This window comes from Ochlerotatus camptorhynchus, unplaced genomic scaffold (assembly GCF_037179485.1).
Source record: "Ochlerotatus camptorhynchus isolate MF236.1 unplaced genomic scaffold, CSIRO-AGI_Acam_v1.1 ptg000371l, whole genome shotgun sequence".
Taxonomy (NCBI): Eukaryota; Metazoa; Arthropoda; class Insecta; order Diptera; family Culicidae; genus Ochlerotatus; species Ochlerotatus camptorhynchus.
The window spans coordinates 1,073,561-1,098,509 of NW_027040859.1; the positions used below are offsets into that span (position 1 = coordinate 1,073,561).

At 39.9% G+C, this 24,949-nt stretch overlaps 1 protein-coding gene and 1 non-coding gene across 7 annotated transcripts; one reads left to right on the plus strand and one right to left on the minus strand.

Annotated features, from left to right (window-relative positions):
* Nucleotides 1-414: 414 nt before the first annotated feature.
* LOC135710204 (transmembrane protein 245) lies at nucleotides 415-16,426 on the plus strand. 6 transcript variants are annotated; one of them, XM_065232718.1, is made up of 9 exons: nucleotides 415-1,122; nucleotides 1,351-2,275; nucleotides 2,347-2,598; nucleotides 2,747-2,925; nucleotides 2,989-3,389; nucleotides 3,453-3,614; nucleotides 3,705-3,752; nucleotides 13,428-13,464; nucleotides 13,684-14,015. In XM_065232718.1, exons 1-9 carry the CDS (start codon nucleotides 598-600, stop codon nucleotides 13,831-13,833), a joined length of 2,679 nt encoding a protein of 892 aa, XP_065088790.1. In that variant the 5' UTR covers nucleotides 415-597; the 3' UTR covers nucleotides 13,834-14,015. The 6 variants fall into 6 exon arrangements, with proteins under 6 accessions (XP_065088790.1, XP_065088791.1, XP_065088793.1 ...); XM_065232719.1 differs by lacking the exons at nucleotides 13,428-13,464; nucleotides 13,684-14,015 and adding an exon at nucleotides 14,027-16,426; XM_065232721.1 differs by lacking the exon at nucleotides 13,428-13,464.
* Nucleotides 1,175-1,246, minus strand: TRNAD-GUC (transfer RNA aspartic acid (anticodon GUC)). The gene has a single exon. It is a non-coding gene; the product is annotated as a tRNA-Asp (tRNA).
* Nucleotides 16,427-24,949: the final 8,523 nt, after the last annotated feature.

Genomic DNA, 24,949 nt, shown 5'->3' on the forward strand with positions numbered 1-24,949 from the left:
CCAGCTCCACAAAAAAATTATTCCGGAAAACACTAATTCACGGCCAGACTCCTAGAGTGGGAAATCGTATGCTTTCACCTCCAGGGGGGTTAGATTTTGATAAGTTCTTTAGTGGGAATGACACTGATGAAGACTGCACATTGCAGTCGAAATACGTATCTGTCATGGATACCAAAATTAAGTGGAATTAAATGGAAGATAACCTTTTTTGCTGTTTTATTTAGCATTCCGCTAACAACCCAATTTCATTACCTCTTTATGTGATTTACGAATGTGCCCTAATAATACACACAAGTTCAGATAAATAGCTCCCAGCTCTGTTCGAACCTCAGTATAATTTATGACAGCGCTTTGTTTATGATTTCATCGCTAAAAATAGAATGTTGTAAAATTTGTAAAACTCGGTTGAAAAAAAAACACGAAATCTGCATTGTACAAGAATTTGCTGTGCATTATTTATTGTAGTGGATTATTTGGAAGAAATGGAACCATTCGTTCGGTTGTGCTGAAGAGTTGTGTAAAGTGTCTAAAAACAGAATACTATTCTACAATAAAAAAAAAAGGTTCCGTTGGCTACCGCCCAGTGTCCCGAAAGCGATGAGTGCTCGTCCGAGTCCGGCACCGTTCAAACGTTCGATCGACGGGCTGTTCAATGCGTGGCTGGTGCTCCGAAATCAAGGTCACGAAAAACCCCTCCGCAATGCCCTGTACAACGTGATGATGGTGGCCGTGGTGGGAGTGGTCATCGGTGTAACCCTAGTGTTGGCACCGTTTTTCAAACCCCTCCTATGGGCGTTCTTGTTTGGGGCGGTCCTGTTTCCGGCGAAGAAACACCTTGCGGAAGCCCTCAATCGGTGGATCGAACGCATCGAAAAGGACGAAAAGTATCTGGTGCTAGGGGTGCTGGGTGCTCCGGTTCATGGTGTCGATTCACTGGGCGAGTACCTGACCGAATGGCTGCTGGGGCACCTGAAGATAATTGGAATCGGGTTCGGAGGATTGATTTTGTTGCGACTGCTGATGTGGGTTGCACCGACCGAGGTGTTTCTGACGATTTGGAATTTTATCATGTGGAAGCATTCGCTCTTTCGGGCTCTGCTCAGCTCGCTGACGCTGCAAATGGTAAGTAAATGATGCGATTTTGAGAAGGGAGCATTGAAAAAAAATCACGCCTCTCCCCGACGGGGAATTGAACCCCGGTCTCCCGCGTGACAGGCGGGGATACTGACCACTATACTATCGAGGACCGTTGTGGGTGAGGTGATTTATTCAAATAACATTCTTCAACAGGGTTGTAGTGTGTGGGATTACCAAGTTTGAACAACGTGCTAATTATTGCATCTATTTCAGTTGGTGATAATCATCGTCCTGTACGTCGTAAGCGTATACATGCTATGGAAACCGGAATTGTCCACACCGTTTCTCATAATCGGTCAGATGCTATGGGTACTAATAGTCGGATATGGATGCAGTTTTCTCGGTGCCCTACAGGTACCCGTGTTCTTGGGACTACTAACCTATGGAGCCATCGGGCTAATCTACAACCTCCAGAAAGATGAGAAAAATGCTCGATTTATTGATAAGTGGCACAGTTTGCTGGATATAACCAGCTATCGGTTAGAGGACAGCAAAATTGAACCTGTGCCCCGTTCCGCCGATGATACGGCTGATTCTTCTAGGATCGAAGACATCAAAGCGAAAATGCAGCTAGACGTTACAACTACTCCTCAATTGTCCAGTACCATGAACAATACTCGAAATGCCACCATCAATTCTACAATGAACCGTACTCATGAAGCTCTGGAAAGTGACCTGTACTTTAGAATACTCTTCTATGCATGTGGAGCAGCTCTCATTTGGATGCACACGTGGATTTTATTTCTAGGAGTTATCCCGATATTTCTACACTTAGTCAAACGCACGGCCGAGTACCTCGGTGTGGTTCAGTACGTTTCCAACATGGTTCACGTTTACTGGGAACTGCTAAAACTCTGGTTGTTTCCGCGACATTCAGCTCTGTTACCACTATGTCTGCCCGGAATTCTGCGGGTCAATGCCAACGTACATCGGTATGCTTGTGCCAAAATTCGATCCTACATCGACGACATCAGTTCGATTGTTATGATCGGCTTTCTCAGCGTGCTGGTCATGCTGGTTAGTGTGTTTGCTTTTGCTCAGATCTACTCGGAAACGATCGCCGTGGCGCAGCTCGGAAGCAATCTGGTCAATCGGACGCTGACCCATCGTCCAGAGTTGATCGAAATGTTGCCTATCGGTAATCGGCGAAAAAAAAAAACTTTATAGTACTATTCGGTTAGAATACTCATTTGCTTCTTTATATTTCAGACATGCAATCGATGGATAACATTATCGACAATGCTTACAAATATGGAAGATCCCACATAGAGCAGTATGTGGATGACATTTTCAACGATACGGATCCCACGCAGGCCAAAAAGCTCAAATGCCAGATCCTGAGCGTATGGGATAGACTGATCCAGAGCTGGATGGATCGAAACAATGGTGACGGCTTGGTTGGACCCCGTGTCACCAGTCAATCAATCCGCACGACGATCGATGAGATTTTCATCAATCCAAGTTAGTATAGACCTATACTGCCGTTATACGCAAAACTGTCCCATGTTCTATGCAATTCTTATGTACCGTGGGACTCTTATGCGTATAACGGCAGTATAGAAATAGGCATAAGAAAGCTGTTAAGTAAATAATGTTCTACCTTTCCCAGTTACCAAGGCAGGCATCATTGGATTTGTAAAAAGTAATATCGGAATGTTGCTGGAGGTAGCCGATTCGTTGTGGATTCTGCTGCGAACCAATCTGACTCTGTTGGCTTCTGCAATTGGAACTCTTGTCTCGGTAATTCTCGGTGGAGGTCATGCCGTACTAAAGTTCCTTTTTCATACTGTAAGCATTTTAGTTTCCATCAAAACAAAAAACAACATACATACCGATTTCTACCTGTTACAGATCATCTTCTTCACCACTCTATTCTATCTGCTACAAAGCAGTCAAGATCGCTACGCACCCACTGCGATCACAATCAACAACTCGTGGGGCCCTCGAATCATCCAGGCACTGGAGGATTCCATTTCCAGTGTGGTCGTGGCAACCCTCAAGTTGGCACTGTTCCACGGTCTCTTCACTTGGCTGACGCATACGATCGTTGGAGCACATATCGTCTACCTGCCGGCAGTGTTAGCATCGATCTTAGCCGCAGCGCCCTTCCTGGAAACCTACTGGTGCAGCGTACCGGCGTTCTTGGACCTATGGCTGTCGCAAGATCGCTTCTGGCTGGGGGCCATTCTGGTGCTGGTTCACTTTATCGTTCCGTCCAACTTTAATCCGATCATACATTCGGAAATCAAGGGGTAAACACACCTCGTTCTACAATATCCGTGTGACTGTTGAAAGGTAAATTTTCGAATTTTCAGTGGTGGCCACCCGTACCTGACCGGCCTATCGATTGCCGGTGGAATGTACCTGTTTGGGCTGGAGGGCGCCCTGCTGGGTCCCCTACTACTCTGCCTGCTGGTTGTGCTGTTTGAAGTTACCATGAGTGCTATCCGGGATTCACCAATTACTCCTCAGACGAGGTAAGTTCAAATGTTGTAAAGCTCATCCCATCAGCATATCATTCCAACAACACCGTGTTTGTTCGTTTCATGTACCCATTTCACGTGCAGAAAATCCAGTTTAGATACAAACAACGAGCTTTACTCACCTGCAACGACGTAAGTTTTGTACTTTTGACCTTAGGATGAAATTAGGTAGTTTGCAGATTAGTTTATAGTGCTCCCTAGTTTCGGTATTGCTTGAAGTTGGAAGTTGACCGTAAGACTGGTAAACACGGCTACGATTGATAATTACAAGCAAAACATTGAATTGATTTGGTCGGAATTATCAGCAACTTCAGCAAATTTGACAAATATTTTATTTCAGTAGTCATTATTCATTATGAGGAATTTAACTAAACAAAAGATTAGACAAATCATTTTTTATATTCTTTTAACTTCCCTAACGTTACGTAATGAAGGATTTATTTTCATTTCACAAATTTGTTTTTTCTTTAATTAAACCTACCCTGAACTCTGAGTAATGCATCGCCGATTTTTTTTTGTTCACTTAAAGGTGAGGAAAAATGGGTCACTCATGAATCATCAATCAGATTTCAGAACAGAAGCAAATTGCAGATTTAGTGTGGATTGAGATGTGCGGAGCAAAATGGATCATTTTAGACACCCTAGGTTATGCATAGCTCATATCATCTCATTCGAAAATTCTTTAGAACGGCACCTAGTCTACGAAACAAATAATCACTTGGTTGTCCTTTGCGTACCCAACATTTTTAACCTAACAAAAAATATAGGTTCTAGAATTCCGCAGTTGAATTGAACAAATTTCAAGAATTAGCCTTTTCGAGTTTAACTCCATCTGGATGCGGCAGAAGTTTCAGTTTCAGTTTTCGTTTACGGGACAAGTTCCTGGTGCAACAATACATGGGAAAGTGAAGCTTATGCAGACAGATCTGAAAGCGAAGTCGTTGTCGTTGGTCGGATTCCTTTCTGATGAGTGTCTTGGCATAGTACAGGATAAGGAGACGGCTCGCGATATGTGGAAGGCTGTTGAGGCGAAGAAGTCAGTGGCAAGTCAGACCCTGTTACGGAAGCAGTTGGCAAGACTTCGAATGAAGGAAAGTACTTCAGGCATCACTTCCAACAGTATCAGCTTTAGAGAACATCAACGAAAAGGACCAGACGTTGGAAACCGTGAAGCAACGATTGTTGGCGAAGGAATCCAAACACTCTGATTGGATGGAAAATTCTTGTGAAGATAGGAGTGCAGCGTTTGTCGGAAGAAGAAATAAGAAGCCCCAAATGTTCGCTGGGAAATGCCATCGTTGCGGAAAGGTGGGACATATTGCCATTTTAAGAAGCCAGAAGCCAGAAGGTAAGGTGAATGCAGCCGTTAACAAGTCTGTTTCGTTCATGGTGAACGAGACATAACACAAAAAGTCCGTATTAGTTGTGGATTCTGGATGTAGTGACCATCTGGTGAACAGCTGGAATGCATGCTCAGTCGGTGAGGAAGCTCAAACAACCGTTCGTGATCGATTATTGGAAATTACGAAGGTAAAGTTACTTGATAGTCCAGAGAAGGTGTGCGGTTTAAAATGAAGAATGTAATATTCGTGCTGTCCATGAAGAAGATGTCCCAAACGGGAATCGACGTACTGTTCACAAGTCGTGTTGGAAAGCATCAAGCGATGATAAAGAAGAATGACGCAGTTATTGAAGTAGCGCATCTACGAGGTAATTGCGGGCGATGGAAACCTCTGGCATCGTCGATTGGGTCACGCCAGTCAGACCATGATGAACACTTTGGTGCAGTACAATAAGGTAGATTGATTCTGTCCAAAGGTCAACGTTGTCGGATTTTTTGACACTTGCGTACTTGACAAGCAGTGTAGAGAACCCTTCGATGGAACTCGTGAAAGAGCTAGTCGCCTACTTGAGCGAATCTACTCGGATGTGTGTGGACCAATCGATCCTCCGGCCTGGGACGGATCAAAGTATTTTGTGTCATTTATCGACGATTATAGTCACTTTGCGTATGTCTACGTGATCAAGAAGAAGTCTGAACTTTTTGGTCGTTTTCAAGAGTATGAAGCGATGGTGACTGCCCAGATTGTAAATCGATCAGCAAGCTTACCGTGGATCAAGGACGTGAGTGCTGCTCTAAGGAACAAGAAGCATACTACAAGCGAAAGGGGATTCAAATCCAGCCAATCGTAACCTATTGTCCGCAACAGAACGGGGTTGCCGAAAGGTTCAATCGAACGCTAATCGAGGAGGTAAGAACAATACTGATTGGCTCGAATATGCCCAAGTACATGTGGCCAGCAGTGCTTACTGGTACGTATAGGTATATTGAATCGTTGCCCTACTGCTGTGAAACCTGATCTTTCGAAGCTGAGAATTTTCGGATGCATGGGTGCCAGATCAACTCCGGTACTGCGAGAATGCTGCAACCCCGTACGAAATGGAATGTGGAGCCATAAAGACAAGCGCGGAACAGACAAAACTCGGTTTTTCGAAGGAAGAAGCGTCAGCAAGAAGATCGCGAGGCGATGGAAAATCTGTTCCGTGTAAAAGATACACGGAAGTTCTACGAGAAGCTAAAAATAGTTGACGCAAAGGCTACGTGCCGCAAGCCGATATGTGCAAGGACTTGGACGGTAACCTTCCCACGAACCAGTGTGAGGTGATTGAGAGGTGGAGGCAGTACTATAACGAGCACCTGAACGGTGATGCAGTAGAAAATAAAGGTGGCACGGCAACAGATCTAGGAGCTTGTGCAGAAAACGACAGGCCCCTGATCGCCAAGAAGTTGAGGAGGAGATCGTTCGGCTGAAAAACAACAAACAATGAGCACTGGGTAATTGTCAAGATTTAGAAGGAGGAGATATTACCGGAGGAGTGGATGGAAGGTGTCGTATGCCCAATCTACAAAAAGGGCAACAAGTTGGATTGCAGCAAACACCGCGTGATCACACTGCTGAGCGCCGCCTACAAGGTACTCTCCCAAATTCTATGCCGCCACCTGTCACCATTTGTAAGAGTGTTCGTGTGGCAATACCAGGTGGGATGCATGGGTGACCGCGCTACCACGGTCCAAATTTTTGCGATTCGGCAGGTTCTACAGAAATGCCAGGAAACGTGCCCACACGTGCCCTCTTTGATAATCGATTTCAAACCAGCATACGGCGCATTGTTCAAGGCGACGATGGATCGAGTGGTGTGCGTTGTTCGAGTATCGGGGACACTCTTGAGTCCTTTGGAATCTCGAAGGGGACTACGACAATGTTATGTAGAAGGTATGTTAACAAGAGCTGTGATGAACACGAGTGGTACGATTTTCAGGAAGTTCATCCATTTTCTTGGCTTCGTTGATGACATCGAAGAGTACAGATTGACGGTGACGAAATTGGGGTGGTCGACGAGTTTGTGTATTTGGGCTCACTGGTGATCATTGAAAATGATACCAGCAGAGAAATTCAAAGACGCATTATTGCAAAGAATCGTGCCTTCTTTGGACTCCGAAGGACGCTCCGGTCGAATGAAATTCGCCGCCGCATGGAGTTGACGCTATTTAGACCGCTACAAGACGCTAATTAGACCGGTGGTCCTCTACTGCCACGGGACCTTGACTATGCTCGTGGAAGACCCTTGGCAAATGTCATTTTCAATGAAAAATCTCACGCAATATTTACAGAGATACTTCTGTCACTATCATCGAATGAGAAAACAATGACAGAGATTTTCTTCAAATTAGATTACTAGCTCATGTATTGCTATTAAAGTTACCTGTACCGAGGAAATCTTAAAAATATATTCACTCTACCGATTACATACGGTTACTTGTTTAAATCTATGTAAATCAGTTAGATGTTGATGTCAGAACCGCATAAGAATTATTCTCATGAGTGCTTGATCATTGGAAAATGACAAGAAGGCTAATGATCGGTCACTTTGTCTCATAATAGTGAGAGGACCTGTTTTCTCTTTGTCACATGACAGCCGTGATATTTACCAGCTTTGGTTGCGGACCGCTTATCCAGCATTTTACGAGCGCTCATGGCCGCCACAATCTGGTTGAGTTTCTGGTACACGGTTAGAAAAAAGTATAGTTCTTTTCACTCATCTCGGCACTATAGTGCAGTAACCCAAAAGTAGGTAAAGCGGGTCAAAGTAATTTTCATTTACTTATGTGCAGTTAGTATGGAATTTTCCACTGGCTTTTTAGCCAAAAGTAAGTTAGTTGTACCCAACAGTAGGTAAATATGATTATACTCAACGTTGGTTTCCCACACTTTACTACCCCTATTGGGTGGTTTTGCTCCTCCGTTTTTGACAACATTAGAAGGAGAAAAGGAGACAAACTACTCAAAGTAAGAAAAAGTGAACTGGCCTGGGTACTTTTTTCTTACCGTGTAGGAAACATATGATTTGAAGTTTGGCTTGTGTCGTTTGACATGTAAACGATCAAATTACATCGTTTATACGTCAATCGGCATTACCCAAACATCAAATCGAATGTTCCCATTACAGGTTGCTTGTGGGATCGGATGAATGGTAATATTCACTTTCCACTTATCCGTGATGAAAACCTTTGTATTAGTCTACACCTGATCATACAGCTTTCTGGCACGGATTCTGGCCACATTGTACTGCTTTTGATCCCTATTTGGTTGTCTGCAGGCACGGTATGACTTGAAGCCTTCTCGGAGACGAATCTGTTGCACGGTACTGCGTGCGGCATCGATCTTTCTGGCCAAATCACGGTCCGAGATGTTTGGGTTAGACTTAATGGTCGTCGAAATGGTTTCTCTGTACTTTTCCAGTACACGCCACTCGATATTTGTGGGAAAACCTAACACTTTTGCAAGCTTGGGTCCAGACACCGAAGGGTTTTCCAAATGACTGCGCACAATTACTTTCCTTCTTTCTTCTTCCATGTTGAATTTCTCTGAAGAACATTCGAACTGCGCTACGAACAAAAATCTTCTTTTTCTTTTTTCCGGCGATCTTGTTTTCCGTGCTGAGCACCAATGCTACCGACCGACGCCAGGGAGGCAGCTCCCACACCTGGACGTGCCTGGACCCTACGTATCGACCCATCAACTCATGAAACCGGGGACCAACAGCTTTACTTCCCTTTCGAAGGAAGGCGTGATCAGAGATGTTATGCCTCAGAACATCCCGGTGACACCGACTGGGATAACAAAAATCTTCTGATGATGTTATTGTTATAGGGAACGCATATACAGTTATTGGAAGCGCTAGCCGGAAATTGACGGGCTGGTTGAAAATGGCCAACTAATTAGCACATTCATAATTCGAAATTTCCATCTAGAAAATCTAGATAAAAATATGTGGATTAGCTTATCAGAGACAATAATGATAATGAACAAATACGGTACGTACGATTATAGAAAAAAAAGAACGTTTCACTTCCTTGACGAGATTCAAGACCGAAGTTTTACACCACGGGAGCGAATCTCGAAGCGAATTTGTACTTAAATAAACAGCTGTCAGAATCCTCCTTACAGAAGCACTGTTGCCAGATATATCAGATCAATTTTTATTTGGCCACTCTTACACTTCAAATACATAAAGGCACAAATCAGGGCACAATGCGGCACACTGTAAACAGCATTAATACAAAAGCAGCAGTGACGAGCGAGGGGTGCGACACATCTAAATCTCGATTTTAAATGGTTGAAAAATCTCTCTCTAGCGAATCAATCTACGAAAAATCTTTTTTTCATTTTTTGCATCTAAACCCATCTACTCGCTTCGTTCTCCACCTTTTTGCAGGAAATCTTCAAAATCACAATCAATCGTGTTTCTATCTATTAAGCGCGAGTGCATCTCACAACAGCAAAGCAAAAAATTACCTGCATCTTAGATAGAGTCGCCCCCCTCGGTGACGAGTGAGTTGTTTAATCTGCTGATTAATACACCGACTGAAGAATAAATAGAAAATAATAGAGGAAATGACGACTTCGGCATGATAGACTATTTTCGGCAACCTAAATTGAAAACCTAATTTCACTGGATTTTCTTACGGAAAACACTTCGCTGAATGCAATCTAACGATTCTTTAGGCTTTCAGATTCAATTTGATTGTATTTTTACCACTGAGAAAAAGCAATCTAGCAGGGTTTTCTTGAAATGAAACGCACGCACTACAAAATGCTGCTGATTTCGAGTTGCCGATGAAAGCACAATTTGTTTAACACGCAGCTCAACCGGAAAGGTTGCCGAATAAAAAGATGTTGCCCACAATAGTCGCTCTCACTAGAGAATATTGGAGCTTTGTAGAAGCGTTTCAAAACAGTTTTTGACAATTCTTTCGACTGAAATTGTTAGAGCAGCTAGCAGCAAAAGACTGTAAACAAACCAATACTGCATATGTGCGCGTTCCTTAGAGAAAAAGGCTATAGAAAGATGGTCACTGCTTAGGTTGCCGAGAATACATAAATTCCCCTAGTTTTTTAGACGCAATTTCAAAAATGTATTCTGTTTGACACATTATTTCGGACTTATCACCGCTGTGATTGCAGCGCCACGGAAGGGTCGAACACGAAATTATTGCAACACTTGCAACTGGCTGTATCTTTATTCAGACCCCCTTTACTCTTTGGAATTTATAGAGACAGATAACAGCGCCAAACGGTTTGTGACGAGACAACGTTGAGCTGCTGCGTTGGAAGAAAACACGCACACCATCATCTATACATGTACCGAGGGGGCGACACATCTAAATCTCAATTCTAGATGCTCAAAAAATCTCACACTAGCGAATAAATCTTCGAAAAATCTTCTTTCATTTCTCGCATCTACTTGCATCGTGCATCATCTTTTTGCAGGAAATCTTCAAAATCGTGATAAATCTTCTTTCTATCTACTCAGCGTACGCGCAGCTAGCCACAGCAAAACACAATATTTCCTGCATCGTAGATAGAGTCGTCCCCCTCGACATGTACGAACCCACACAACTGACCGGAGGGTACAGCGCAAATCAAAACACGAAGCGTGTTTGCGTTTGCTTTCACCGGCGTTGTCAAATACTTCCTACGTTAAAAAATAGGAAAGTAATGTTTATTCCAACGTAATTTTTGAATGGAATGCGTGCTGCGTTGGCCAAAGAAGACGGCATATTTTATTACGTTTAGCAATGATTTAGATACGTTGCATTCTAGTGGTAGTGGAATAATTCTTTAGAGGGAAGGGGTTTTTTCCCATGTTTACTGCTATGCTTATTAAGATTATGTTGAACAAGAGCGCCGCAAATCATCAATTACTATTAGAGATTTGAATCTTACTGATACCGGTTGGAAACTCTTTCGCTTGAAAGCATATTAAAAGCACATCATGTTGCGCGCTGTGTTTCTGTTGCGTATAAAGTGGTAATGATTGAAAATCGAAGCAATCACAAACAAGTAAGAATCTTGCTATCGCAATATAATGATGATGACTTCGAGGATGATATCGTCCTCTTCCCTCGGCTGATCATCAACGTCCGCGTTGACATCTGTCGGTTGGCGGTTAATCTCCCAACAGTTTCAATGTGCACTCAACAGATAGCACTGCGATCACATAAGGGTGGTGCCTATATGCCTTGTATGAGGAATTGATTAGTGGGATATCTTGTGAATTAGATATCTTTGCTTTATTCCTACTATACGGAAATTAACCAAACTTTGCATAGTTTCTCTTTGAAGTGTATTATTTACTTCCTGTCTGTTTCGATGCGGCTAAGATGGAAGTGAGTCAAGTGAAGATGCGTGAAAAAATGTTGTACGCTCACATGGATAATCCGGAGTTGTCCGGATTTAGGAAAAATACTGCATATCAATAATTCAACCGTATCAAGAATTATAAACAAGTTCAAGGACCGGTTGACATTGGATCATAAACACGGAGCAAAAAAGAAAACCGGGAGCAGCATGCAGGAAGACGGAGGGAAAGGTGTTGGGTAATTTCACCTGAAATCCCCAGATTTCAACACGTGATGTTGTCAAAAAGGTCGGTGTTTCGCAAAGTTACGTGCAGAAAATCAAAGCAAGAGCTGTATTACATGCATTCAAGGTTCAAAACTTCCCAAGCCGCGATGAACGCTAGCAAACTGTTGCCAAAACCCATGCAAGGAAGCTCTACTCAGAAATGTTGACCAGATACAGTTGCTGTGTGATGGATGATGAAACAAACGTCAAAGCTGACTTCCAACAAATACCAGGACAGGAGTTTTACACCGGAAAAGATAAGTTCCAAGTGGATAATCGTTTCAAGAAAAAGAAAATGTCGAAATTTGCATCAAAATACCTTATTCACAAAGGGCACCCATCAATGGTCAAATTTGCAAAAATAAATGCCTCCAAATGCTGCCATTTTTGAAGCAGCTCAGTGAAAAACCAGCTTCATGTCACTATTCTAAAAGCGTGCTGCAATTGTGTGAGGCTAATTCGATGCATTTTGTCCCCAAGGATATGAATCCACCGAATTGTCCAGAACTACGCCCAATCGAAACCTATTGGGCCATGATGTAGCGGGAACTCAGAAAGACCAAGGAGAAAGTAAAGGATGCAAATGACATGCGGAGGAAATGGATAAAAATGAGGAAAAGGTACCGGATACTACTGTTTAAGCTCTTATGGATGGCGTGAAGCAAAAGTGTCGGGAATTTTACCATACAACCACCCCCCAAAAATTGATCCAATATATGTATACTGAGCTAAATACATGTATAGAACCACCCTACAATTTTGGTTTTTATCTGATAACTACGTGAAATTTTAGAGCAAATTAATTTCTCTACGTAATTATATTTCAAATACTCTTAGAATATTCCTTATAATACTCTTGCAGTTCATCTCTGAATTGTGTTATGATTCCTATCATTTATTTATCTAGGAATGCTCGTCAGTAGCCGATTTCGGATTTTGCAGAACATTTCTTAGAAAACGGAGATGAATTTTATTCCATTCCCTTCCCAAAATGCCCATTATTTCAGCTCAGAACTCTTTTGGCGTTCTTCTCAAAATATCTATGATTATCCTTAGGATTCTTCATAGATTTTCCTTGCAATTCTGTTCGGAGTTGCTTAGAATTCCCTTTAAACTATTTCGATAATTACCTGCTCAGAACTCTTTCTGTGAGCTACACACAATTTGTTTGGAAATATAGTCAGAATTCTCTTTGGATTGTCCCAAGAATTGCTTCGATTTTCGTTTGTGTGTGGATACAATCCATCTCCCAATGGCTGGCAGTGAAAAGTTTAGTTTTAGAGAAAAAGCAAATAGAAGCGCGGACATTGCTTAGATTGACGAGAATACGTATACAGATAAGATTATGATTCTAACGAAAAAATTGACTTGCTTACCTTTGAAAAATCACAGAGTTAGGTGCCAGCAGCAATATTTAGGTGCCAGCAGCCCAGTAAAAAAAAAACTGGCAGACTGTATTTTTTGGGATTTTTCTCCGCAATACATTAGCTTTAGCTAAGTCTTATGTTCAATATTCTCAGTTACAATGTTAAAACAGCATCAAAAGTGATCGTAAATGATTTGTCTTTTCTCTTGTTGTAGGTTCAGCTACGCATACATTTGCCTTTTTAGTTCATGCTTGTTTGTAATCATCGTAGATGCGGCTCTATTTTCTTAGTTTTGTTTTTTTGTTTTCATTATGTTTTATAAGCTGTATTTCGTTTATTCTTAGTTGAACATCTATCCAAATATATACCATTGTCTTAGTGTTAAGTTTTCAATTTATCAACCAAATTTCGTTCTCTTTCCGTTTGTTATCCTTTTCTCAAAACAACTACAATCATTGAACACACTTTAGTTTATCTAAAGAGTGGCAAGCATTTGTCCACGGGGATGTAAGTAACGGTGGTGTGATTTTTGAACTTCCCCTTTGTCGAAATTCCTCTGCATACACATTCCTCTAGAACTAGCTGCAATCAAAATGACTAGGTACATAGGTAACAAATTAGCATTTCCTGAATTTCCACAATTTCAGTAGTTGAATTGGTTCTTAGAAACTCTTCAGTTCATTAACCATGCAAACAACCTCACATTTATTTTTAATCACTATTCAGAAAAACGCCTGCCAATTATCTAACACAAAGGACAAAGGATGCAAAGATCCTCAACTCACCGTTAGTTTTGAATCATACCGATGGAAGACTCCACTGAAACACACTCGTTCGTGGCACATAATCATCTGTTTTTTGTTCATCATAATTTAATCAACTATTAGTTGCTAAAAAATCGTTCATCCCGATTCGGAACTATGGGTTCGGCATTCAGTAGTGTAATGTCACTAATCTCGCTTCTCACATTATTCCCGTTCCATTTCTGTATGTAATTTGTGAAACTTTTCTACCCGTCGTGTGCATCCATGTGTGTGTAAATCTGTGTACGTATGTACGAAACCAAAAGGACCAACTATCGCTTCGGTACCTTCCCCGAGATGGTGGATGCGTCCGGATCAGCCATGATGGGCTACGCGATGGGACCGCAACCGACGACGGCGGCGACGACGCCCGGAGCTGCGCCACGTCATACGTAGAGAGCTTACATGGACCGGAGGATAGTATTATCATTTGATCCATCATTCTTCACTATGTGGGATGACGTTTATTCGGGACTCCACTTTAAAAAAATATCTGCAGAAGCTTCTCTCATACGAGCCAAAGCGTACATTGGTTATGAATTGTTAGATGTTTGTGTTTTGCTAGAAGTGTATAGTTTTTTTTTTGGAATTGAGGAATAAGTTGACACCATTCGTGCTTATTGTAGTAATACTTAATGTGATACGATGTAATTTTTAGGATGATTGATTGTTATGTATTTATCTATTAGTCTAATTAATAACAAATGTCAAAAAAGTTTCCAAATTTTAGATATTTTAACATACAAAGTAGTGATAAGTTGTGAGAAATGTAAAAGGCTTACTAATGAACAGGCTTTCGTATTGAACATACTTATGATTTCAAAGTAGAAGACTGTAAGGTACACCGGGGCAAGTTGAAACGCGCGGGGAAGTTGAAACGGTAAGTGAATTTCTTCGCGGAAGTGAATATTCACTGTAATTATTTTTGAGACGCATTGTGTACTACCCCAAGCTACTAGATTAGAAATAATCTTAGTGATTATACCGCTAAGAGTTACACCTACCGTTTCAACTTCCCCACGCGTTTCAACTTGCCCCGGTGTATCTTGTAATTGTTTTACCACTCGAATAACTAACGGTATTCTTTCGTCCATCATCTTATGAGTTATGAGTCAAATGACCAAATGTACTAGGAGGACTTGCGATGCGCTGTGAAATTTAACTAAATCCTAAAGAGAATCGCCAACCTCGTTGAAGCATACTGCGAAGCATTCAAACCAGGCTCAAGCTGTCTGTATTCATTCAAGAGGTCTATCTGATGAGCACAGAAACCACATACAAGCTTTTTGTAAACAAACCTTCTTATGCCATTTTCTCGCCAACCGAAGGTCATCCACGCAACCCATTAACATCACCGGGTAGGGGAAACTTTCCCCTTCCCGATGATGTTGTTGGTTTGCGTGGATGACCTTCGGTTGGCGAGAAAAGGGCATGCAAATGTTTGTTTACAAAAAGCTTGTATGCCCTTTTCACACGTGGCTCTTGATTTGGCTTAAAAATCATTGAAATGACATAACATTTTTTTTCTTGATTTGTTTTCCGTCGATCTTGTTTGTGGTGCTGAGCACCAATGCTCCCAACGCCAGGGAGGCAGCTCCCACACCTGGATCCTACCTATTGACCCATCAACTCATGAACCGGGGACCAACGGCTTTACTTCCCTTGATCGGATCAGAGATGTTATGCCTCAGAACATCCCGGCGGCGCCGACACGCTTACCAATACACCACCGGCACTGCTGAATGGTGTAACTGAACTTCTCTATTTTTTTTACTTTCCCTTAAGGGCATTCGAACATCATCTCAAAGATTTCTGAAACATCTCTGGATAGCCTTTGAAAAATATCAACCGAACTGAACTTCAGTGGTCCAGCTTTAGATGGTTTGATTTTCTTCTAGATGAAAATTACATTCCAAAACCAATTAAACTCAAATTTAAGTGCTTAGTAATAGCACTTTATTGCTTTACTATGGACGAATTGCACGCCAACTCTAACGAAACTTTGTGGATGTACTTAAGCAACTTTGCATATTTGTTTTCCTTGAAAAAAAAACTACAAGGGACAGCCCTATGGGGTTGGACGCAATGTTGCCGTAGGACTACGTGGTCTGATATAATAAATCTTATTTGTTAACTACAGCATTGTGATTTGTGTAGGAATATGAATTTTAGCGAGGTTCTCTCTGTTTATACTCCTTAGTGTGACGCGCTTGACATAGATGGCCCACAGCGACTCACTGATTCCGATTAATAGCGGTGCGGCTTCTTCCTCCTTCTATGGATGCTCATGTGGGCTGCAGCTCGCTGCTTGCAGGCAGCCTTTCATTGTGTACAGGAGAACACCACCACTCACCACGCGGTGATTGAATAAACACCGTTTGGTGAGACCGGATGGAATTCAACTTTGAAATCTGTGATAGGGAAAACGCGTTTCAGCACGCAATTGATGATAACTTTAATTATCATAGCAACAGTTGCACATTCGTGCAATTTTCAATAGTGACATTTTGAAAAGTGATAAAGTCTTAAATTAAACAGATGCGTAGAAATATTTCTGATCGATTGGTGATGAAATGATTGAAATCGGTTTAGGGGCAGCTAAGTTATTAACGTTCAAATTCTTTCATAATTTTGTTACATAATACATTTTCGGTTTTCACAAAGTGTACCCCCATATAGAAATCGCAGACGTAGTCCTATCTTTGATAATGCGGGTAACTTCGATAGTATAATGTAAAGATTAAATTTACTCGCTGCACTTTTTTTCCAAATTAGAAACTTTGGTTCCATATTGTAGCTTAGGGTGTTTCCGTTGATATCGTGTATAGTTTTTATATAGTATGAGTTACATATTTTACAAACATTAAAAAACCATTTTCGTGTTTTCGCCTGTTTGAAAAAGCACTCAAACCATCTCTTATGAAATGTATTTCCGATATAGCCATCACAAATTCAATGTTGTATTCTTATTGCTTATGATGTTTTCTGATTATATACCTACTCATTCAAAGTTTTATATTTATAGAACTAAATTTTTTGTGTTTCACCCATTTTTTTCTACATTCATCGATAATGCTCGGTAACCTCAAATAAAAAAAACTGAAGTTCGGTCACAAAACTAAAAAAAAATAGTGCAAATGCTTTAAATTCCGTTAAACATATTACTAACGAATTGACTCTTGGATCCTCAGTACTTGTTTAACAACATGAAAAACATTCATTGCTGTAAAAACTATTTAGAATATACTTTAAAAAACTATCAATGTTACCCCGTTTTACGGTGCCATTAAAAAAGGCCGAATAACTTTCATAAAAAAAATATTAAAAAATTTAAGATTTACATTGAAAAAAAAAATCTGTAAAATTAATAAAAAGTGATATTCCCCAAAAAAATAATTTCTTAAAATAATGATTTTTTATGGAACGACAGCTCAGTTATCTACAAGTCGTCTACATTGCAAGATGGGCTCTTTTATAGGAAAAAAGTTATTTTAATAGTTAATAATAACTTTACTCTATATTGAAAAAAAAATCTTCACAGAATAGTGACGGCTTAGCCTATTTAAGGTACTTTGTATATTTGTTTTTTCTACAACAAAGTCTAGAAGAATAGTGAATAATGATTTTTTAAACACATCTAAACAGTGCACAGTGGTCCAGAATTCAGATTTAGCTGGAAGGATATGTTTTGAGCCTGAAATTTAAACTTTAGACTAAAAGTGTCTTCTACAAAGTTGTTCCTTATAGCTAGGCCCTCATTTTTATGGCAATGAATTCTAGGGTGGTTCTTATTATCATTGAAATCAAAAATCTAATTTTTTTGTTTGAAGAAATTAAGGTATACATTCTTTAGCAAAGTTATAGCTAAGCTAATTTCAAGCAACGTTGTTGAAAAAAACTTTTTTGTACCTCTTAAATTGATCAATTTAGAGCTATTTTCTTGAATTGAGTTAGGGTGCCTCTAAAAAACAGTTGTTTTACTCTTGTTTTCTTATTTCAAATTTATCGGCAAAGGTGTCTTCAAATAACTTTTAGATCTTCAGAAAGTGCAATTTTTTGCTGCGCAGAACTTGTCGATATCTTTCGCCGATCAAGAGTTATTGAAGTTTTTCTACTAAAAATATTCCCTTTTCAAATGTTAATATCTCTGGTTGGGGCGAGGGGGTCAACACATCTTAATCTCAATTCTAAATTCTCGAAAGATCTCGCACTAGCGAATCAATCTTCGAAAAATCTTCAATCATTTCTCGCATCATCTTTTTGCAGGAAATCTTCAGAATCGTCATCAATCCTCTTTCTATCTACTCAGCGTGCGCGCAGCTAGCCACGGCAAAACACAATCTTTCCTACATCGTAGATAGAGTCACCCCCCTCGGGTTGGGGCAAACAAAAAAAAAAACAGTTTTTTACTGCATTTGAAAGGGCGTATGTAATTCTCAAGAATATGAACAACATGCAAGAGGCATGTTATTTTTTAAGCTCGTGTTAAAGCAATTTGAATGTATTCTTTTTTTTGCTATAATTGGTATATCTATCCTATATGTTCCAACTAGCTGAGTGTGCCCGGCTTTGCTCGGGATTCAATTTTAGCTTGAGTTTATGCGCCAATTTAAAAAAAAATGCTATATTGTACGTAGCCCTCCCCCTCTTATCTAAGGGGCTACCCCCTATGACCTCCGCATGCCAAATTTGGTTCCATTTGCTTGATTAGTTCTCGAGTTATGCAGAAATTTCTGTTTCATTTGTCTCGAATCATCATAAGAACCTTTCCCGGCCCCAAAAACCCCTGCATACAAATTTTCACGCCGATCGGTTCAGTAGTTTCAGAGTCTATAAGGTACAGACAGACAGACAGAAATTCATTTTTATACATATAGATAGATATAGAGCCTAACTATAAGGAACAACTTTGTAGAATACACTTTTTGTCTAAAATTTCAATTTCAGGCTCAAAACTTATCCTTCCAGCTGAGTCTGAGGATGAATTGTAGAAATTTGTGCGAAAATCTATAAAACAAACTAAAATACAAATATTCTTTTACTAAAAAAATCAATTTAAAATTAAAAGTGATTTTTCTCAAAAATATAATTTTTGAAAATAATAATAAAAATTCTAGAAACAGTTCAGACAGTTCCAATAGGGTAAAGCGCTGCTACGTCGTAATCGCCTATCGAGCAGAAAACATCAATAATATCAATGATTTCACCATTCACAAATCAATTATACGTTCGCTCCGATGCGTTAGTCCCTTACAACACAAAGCCTATTAGAGAGTATAGTATGAATATTTACACTCATTGTTCTCAAAAGCAAAAGAAGCACTCCTTGTGAATCCATTATTTTTTTCTGGTTTCATCTGTGGATTCGTGATTCAATGCATTTGGACGGAATTGAAACTCGTAGGACGCATCAAAATTAACAATATCTCAACAATTTGTGACTTTCTATCAAATCCAACTAGGGGTTTGAATCTAATTTCCGTCCTACTAAGCATAACCCACACTTAACCTCTCTTTTTCGAACGGATATTAACTCAAAAATGGAGTGACTATACTTCATGATCACTTCAAAATTTATTTACCTTTCCGTTGGATTTGATAAAAAGTCACAAACTATTGAAATATTGTAAGAAATCTAACACTGCTTCTTGATTGCAAATTCGTTGTACGAGTTTCAATCCCGTCCTAACGCATTGAAACGCCATTGGTTTTTCTAGGTTTTTCTCGAGGGGGCTGACTCTATCTACGATGCAGAAAAGATTGTGTTTTGCTGTGGTTAACTGCTCGTACGCTGAGTAGATAGAAAGAAGATTGATGACGATTCTAAAGATTTCCTGCAAAAAGGTGATGCGCGATGCAAGTAGATGCGACAAATGAAAGAAGATTTTTCGAAGATTGATTCGCTAGTGTGAGATTTGTTGAGCATCTAAACTTGAGATTTAGATGTGTCGCGCCCCTCGGTTTTTCTTCGTTCTACGAATGAAGACAGAAAAATGGATTTGTTAGGAGCGCTTCTTTTGATTTGTGAACAATGAGTTTAAATCTATACAGAGCTGGAAAAAGGGCCTATCTGCTTTGATCGATTCTCTTCATCGACTTTCTCTTTCGTTAATAACTCAGCTGCAACAACAATTCCTGTTGTATTTGACGATATGGACGATAGATGAAAACCTCCTTTATCAATCTCTGTGGCAAAATTAGCACGAAGACTGTTTGCATAGCTGTGGTTATCAAAAGAGAAACTCGATGAAGAGAATCGATCAAAGCAGATAGGCCATTTTTCCAGCTCTGTATAGAAATATTCATACAACGCACTCGAATAAGCTTTGTCTTGTAGGTTCATAACTAATCGAAACAAACGTATCATTGATTTGTGTACGGTGAAATCATGGATATTATTGATGATTTCTGCTCGATAGAACGGAAATGGGCGATTACGACGAAGTAGCGCTCTACCCTATACGTATGGAAAGGTAAATAAATTGCGAAGTCATCCATAGTATAATCTCTCCATTGTTTTTGTTCATATCCGTTCGAAAAAGAGAAGCATCTTAGTAGGACGAACATGATCAAAACCCTATCTACAATTCGTACATACATTGCAAGATGGGCACAAGGGTGGGTCACCGTTATAAGGAAAAACGCAAACTACGCCTTACCAAGCGAGAACAACACTTTTTTGGGTTCCATGTTTGGTCCCAAACAACTGTGCTAAATTTTGTTAAGACTGGTTGTAACCCGGCCTTTTTGCAGCACAATTTTACTGGAACCATGCAACTAACCATGTACAAATATAGTCCAGGAAGTGCCAAACAACTTTGCCAAAGGATATACACACTTAAATTTGTTAACCGAGATTCCAACAGCCGAGTAGTTCTGCAATTTATCTTGCTGAGATTCTGTAAAACAATTGCCGAGACTCAGATAACAAATATCATTTTGCTGAGATATCAGCTAACAACAGATATTTTGCAGATATATCAGCAAAAGTAAATGCCGAGGTAATCGGCTATTGGAGATTTTACCGAGCTAGATTAAGTGTGTACGGTGCTAGAATGTCTCTACCAAAAGTTATAACTCCGGAGTGATTTGAGATTTGGGCATAGTTGCTTTTGTAAACAAAGAAGTCAATTGCAGATTTCTCTTAAATTTCATTTCAATCTCATAAACAAACTATACCAACTGATAGAGGAACCATTCTTCTACCTCCTAGCGTTATTAGTTTCCGAGATTGAGCTTTTATTCGCGAGAAATCAGTGATTGATGTTTTGTTTACAAATGCAATTATGCCCAAATCTCAAATCACTCCGGAACTGTTCAAATACGTATGGCTTGATTTAAATGTCAAAAATAACTTTTTCTGCCAACACTGCCATTGAACATACCATATCGATAAGATAAGAAAACTAATTTCAAGAAGTTATTTCAGTTTGAAACTTAACTTCTATTGATATGAGTGAGGGGGCGTGGGAGGATGTAGTAAGCCCCTCCCCCGACTCTAACTACGCATATGATATATGATATATTGTTTTTGAATAATTCATCTGCACATACCAAATCGATAAGATAAGAAACTCCGAAATTATTTCACTTTGGAATCTGACTTCTATTGGTACATCGGCAGTGTTGGCAGAAAAACTGATTTTTGGCATTTAATTCGAAACATCGATATTTGAACAGCTATAACTTGTTTTAGAGGCATTTTAGCGCCGTACATCCTTGGGCAAAGTTAGGCACTTTCTGGACTTTACTTTTTCAAGATTACATGCAGTGTTTGGAAAATCATTCTCAAATCTCATTCTTGAGCCTCCCTGCGAGAATAAACTCGCGTGCGAATGCTGCAGACAAAATTCATGCTTGAGATTCTCATGCATGTTCACGCAGTCACACTCACAACGCCGAAAAATCATTTCAGCTTTAAGCTCATAAAAACCACTCATACGTCAATTGATAGCATGATTATGCATGTTGTGTTAGTTTTCCAACGCCTGATGCACAAACAATAGTAATAACGGACTCATCGGTGATTTTTGCGATGTTGAATTTTGCAAGCCTAAACTCATAGGCGCCAAATTGTGGTCCCTAGCCGGGTGGCCATACCTACCGATTTTCGGGATGCCTACCGATTCACAGACGAAAGGTTCAAAACTACCGATGTTTCACTTTTCCTACCGAGAATCACAGATTTTATGTGATCTTGAAAAATGTGCAATACCTATGTTTTGGTTTCCGTGTAGTCAGTCAATTTGATCGAACGGATAAGTTTTTTTTTACGTTTAATCGACTTTCTCTGTCTAGCGATGCTAGTTTTTGTTTTTCCCTTTTTTGGTTCCGTATTCCGTTCGTCCTACTCTAAGAGGAGACAATACGGGGGCGAAAACGAACCACTTTTCTGCCAAACGCAAACCAGCTCGTGATTGACCGATTTGAAGTGCGTAAGATAGATGATCACATGAATTCTATGTGATAAATCACATAAATTTCGTTGGACACATAAGGTTCATGTGATTTTGTAGTCTTCTTCTTCTTCTTCGCATTTCAAGCTTATTGCATATCGCATATTAGCTTATTGCGTGCTCTCAACTTAGTGTTCCAGATGCACTTCCACAGTTATTAATTGAGAGCTTTCGATGCCTGTACCATTTTTGCATTGGTATAATTGTATGGCAAGTCCAATCATACTTCTATGCCCAGGGAAGTCGAGAAATTTTCCAACCCGGAAAATTCCTAGACCGGGACCGGGAATTGAACCTACCCACCTCCAGCATGGTCTTGCTTTGTAGCTGCGCCTTTACCGACTGAGCTAAGAGAGGCCCCATTTTGTAGTGCGATTCCCAATTATGAGATCACATGAAAGTAATGTGAAATTCTAATGTATATTTTCCATACGCCTTTTTAATAGAAACTAAGCGATCGATTCAACCTCTGGTGATGCAGAAATTTTTGCTTTGAGACATAGGAAGCGGAACACTTTTTCACTTTTCCTAATAAATTGATTAATCCGAGTTGCTCCAAAACTTGATCTACAGTTGAAAAATTTAATTCTGTATCGATTTTGTAAGGATCCTGCTATGGTGTTCAAGAATATTTTTGTTGAGAAAAAATGAAAATTAGAATAGTGCCTTAGTGGTTATGATCTTCCGGATTTCTTGTGTGTACATAGTTTGAGTGCAAATTAGTTCAGATCAGTGGAAAATCATACAATAAGACAATTACCGATGGAAATTGGCAAGATGTTGAATGAAAAATGCTTTAATTTGTGTTGTGAAAAATTCTTATTGTGATGTAAACAAACGGTTTGTTTGACGATTCCTCTCGAACTCACGGGGCGCACTCTACGTTGGTGGTGCATTAAAAAGGCCTATTGGAAATGTGATTTATTTTTTGAGTGTAGACTATAGAGTCGCTGTATGATCAGTCACGCCAAGAGAAAACAGTTTAACTCGCATCACGGTTTTCAAAAGATTTCATTTCTTTTCACTTGGCAACAGAGGACTTCTACATCAACTTCAAATGATTTCCAGCGAAAAAAAAAATAGCGGCTGTGGTTAATCATTATATCAGTGATTTTGTCAAATTATCTTTACAAAAATAGTAGAAATTCTCATTACTGATCGATCAAACGTATCCCATGATAATGCTCACTGGGTGTTTATGATCATTTCTTCGATTATATTTATATTTTATTGCATTAGGCCTTTTTAATGCACCACTAACGTAGAGTGTGCCACGCGTGTTCCAGAGGAAATCAACCAAACCGTTTATTAACTACAAAATATGGATTTTTCACAACGAAAATTAAAGCATTTTTCATTGAGCATCTTGCCAATTTCCATCGGTAATTGTCTTATTTTACGATTTTCCAGAGATCTGAACTGATTTGCACCTAAACCATTCGCACACAAGACATCCGGAAGATCATAACAACTAAGGCACTATTCTAAATTTCCATTTTTCTCAACAAAAATAGTCCAGAAGACCAGCAGGATCCTTGCAAAAACGATACAGAATTAAATTTTTGTCAACTGTAAAGGCCCAAGCGCAATGACGACGGAAGCGGAACGGCAACGGCAGCGGAAAAGCCCGATCTGAGTAAGCGTACTTGTCGGATTGAAAACTAGTTAGATCCAAATCGACTTCGGTCAGGCATCTTGATGTCATTAGTGACAACTGTCAAACTTTTCGTTTCCGATCCGCTTCCGCCCACATTGCGTTTGGGCCTTAAACCATGTTTTGGAACATGAATAAATTTATCAGGAAAAGTGAAAAAGTATTCCGCTAACAATGCCTCACGGCAGAAATTTCTGCTCACAACACTCTTTTTGACGTTCTCCGTTTCACCACCAGAGGTTGAATCGATCGCTTAGTTTCTATTAAAAAGGCGTATTCGTTTCGTGGACCTTTCATAGCATCATATTATTTGTTTACTTTGCACGATAGGTTGCTGGTTTGACTGTTCAATAGGTAGACTTGGCTTCAATCTTGGCGTAACTTTTTATACACCGACTCTAGATTAGACTATCCAATGTATGAGGTTGAAGCACTGATCGGTTCGAAAGTCCAAAATTGCACGTGATTTGTTTTCAACCTTCCCCCACTCACAAAGGTTTTAAGTTTCGGGAAGCCTTCTTAAGACGGCCTACCGATAACTATCGATAAAAGTTTTGAGAAGCTACCGATAATGAAAAAAATAATCTGGCCACCCTCCTAGGAATGAAAATGCAAAAAAGTAGGTTTTCCCATACTAATTTCCATACAAATTTCAAACAGGCTTTCTGGTTACAACCAATCGTCCTCAAATTTTGCACAGTTGTTAGGGACCCCAAATGGAACCAAAAAAACTTTGTTCTGAAAAATGATCATGATGATCCACCCATGATGATGATGGCACTCTTTCATTTAAAAAACAATTCTAACTACAGCTTTGTCATAATCAAACTGACAAAAATCATGGCGCACTTAACTTAATTTGTTTAACTAACCAAAGTTTTCGCACCAGCAATGTTTTGTTCAAAATTTAAAGGACGCTGAATGAAATTCATCTGCTAAGATTTAATTCAGACATGAAAAAGTTTAAAGAAAGAGAGAAGGATTAGTAATTTCAATTTAATTCCACGACCTCAATTGCTTATCCTTGACAAATACGTGTATTTCGTCTACAATGTGCAGGCTTTGTCAGTGTCTAATAA

Coding starts and splice junctions, on each gene's coding strand:
- LOC135710204 (XM_065232718.1), top strand. CDS start 598: ATGAGTGCTCGTCCGAGTCCGGCACCGTTCAAACGTTCGATCGACGGG. Junction 2,276..2,346: donor GATCGAAATGTTGCCTATCG/GTAATCGGCGAA, acceptor TTTATATTTCAG/ACATGCAATCGATGGATAAC. Junction 2,926..2,988: donor TAAAGTTCCTTTTTCATACT/GTAAGCATTTTA, acceptor TACCTGTTACAG/ATCATCTTCTTCACCACTCT.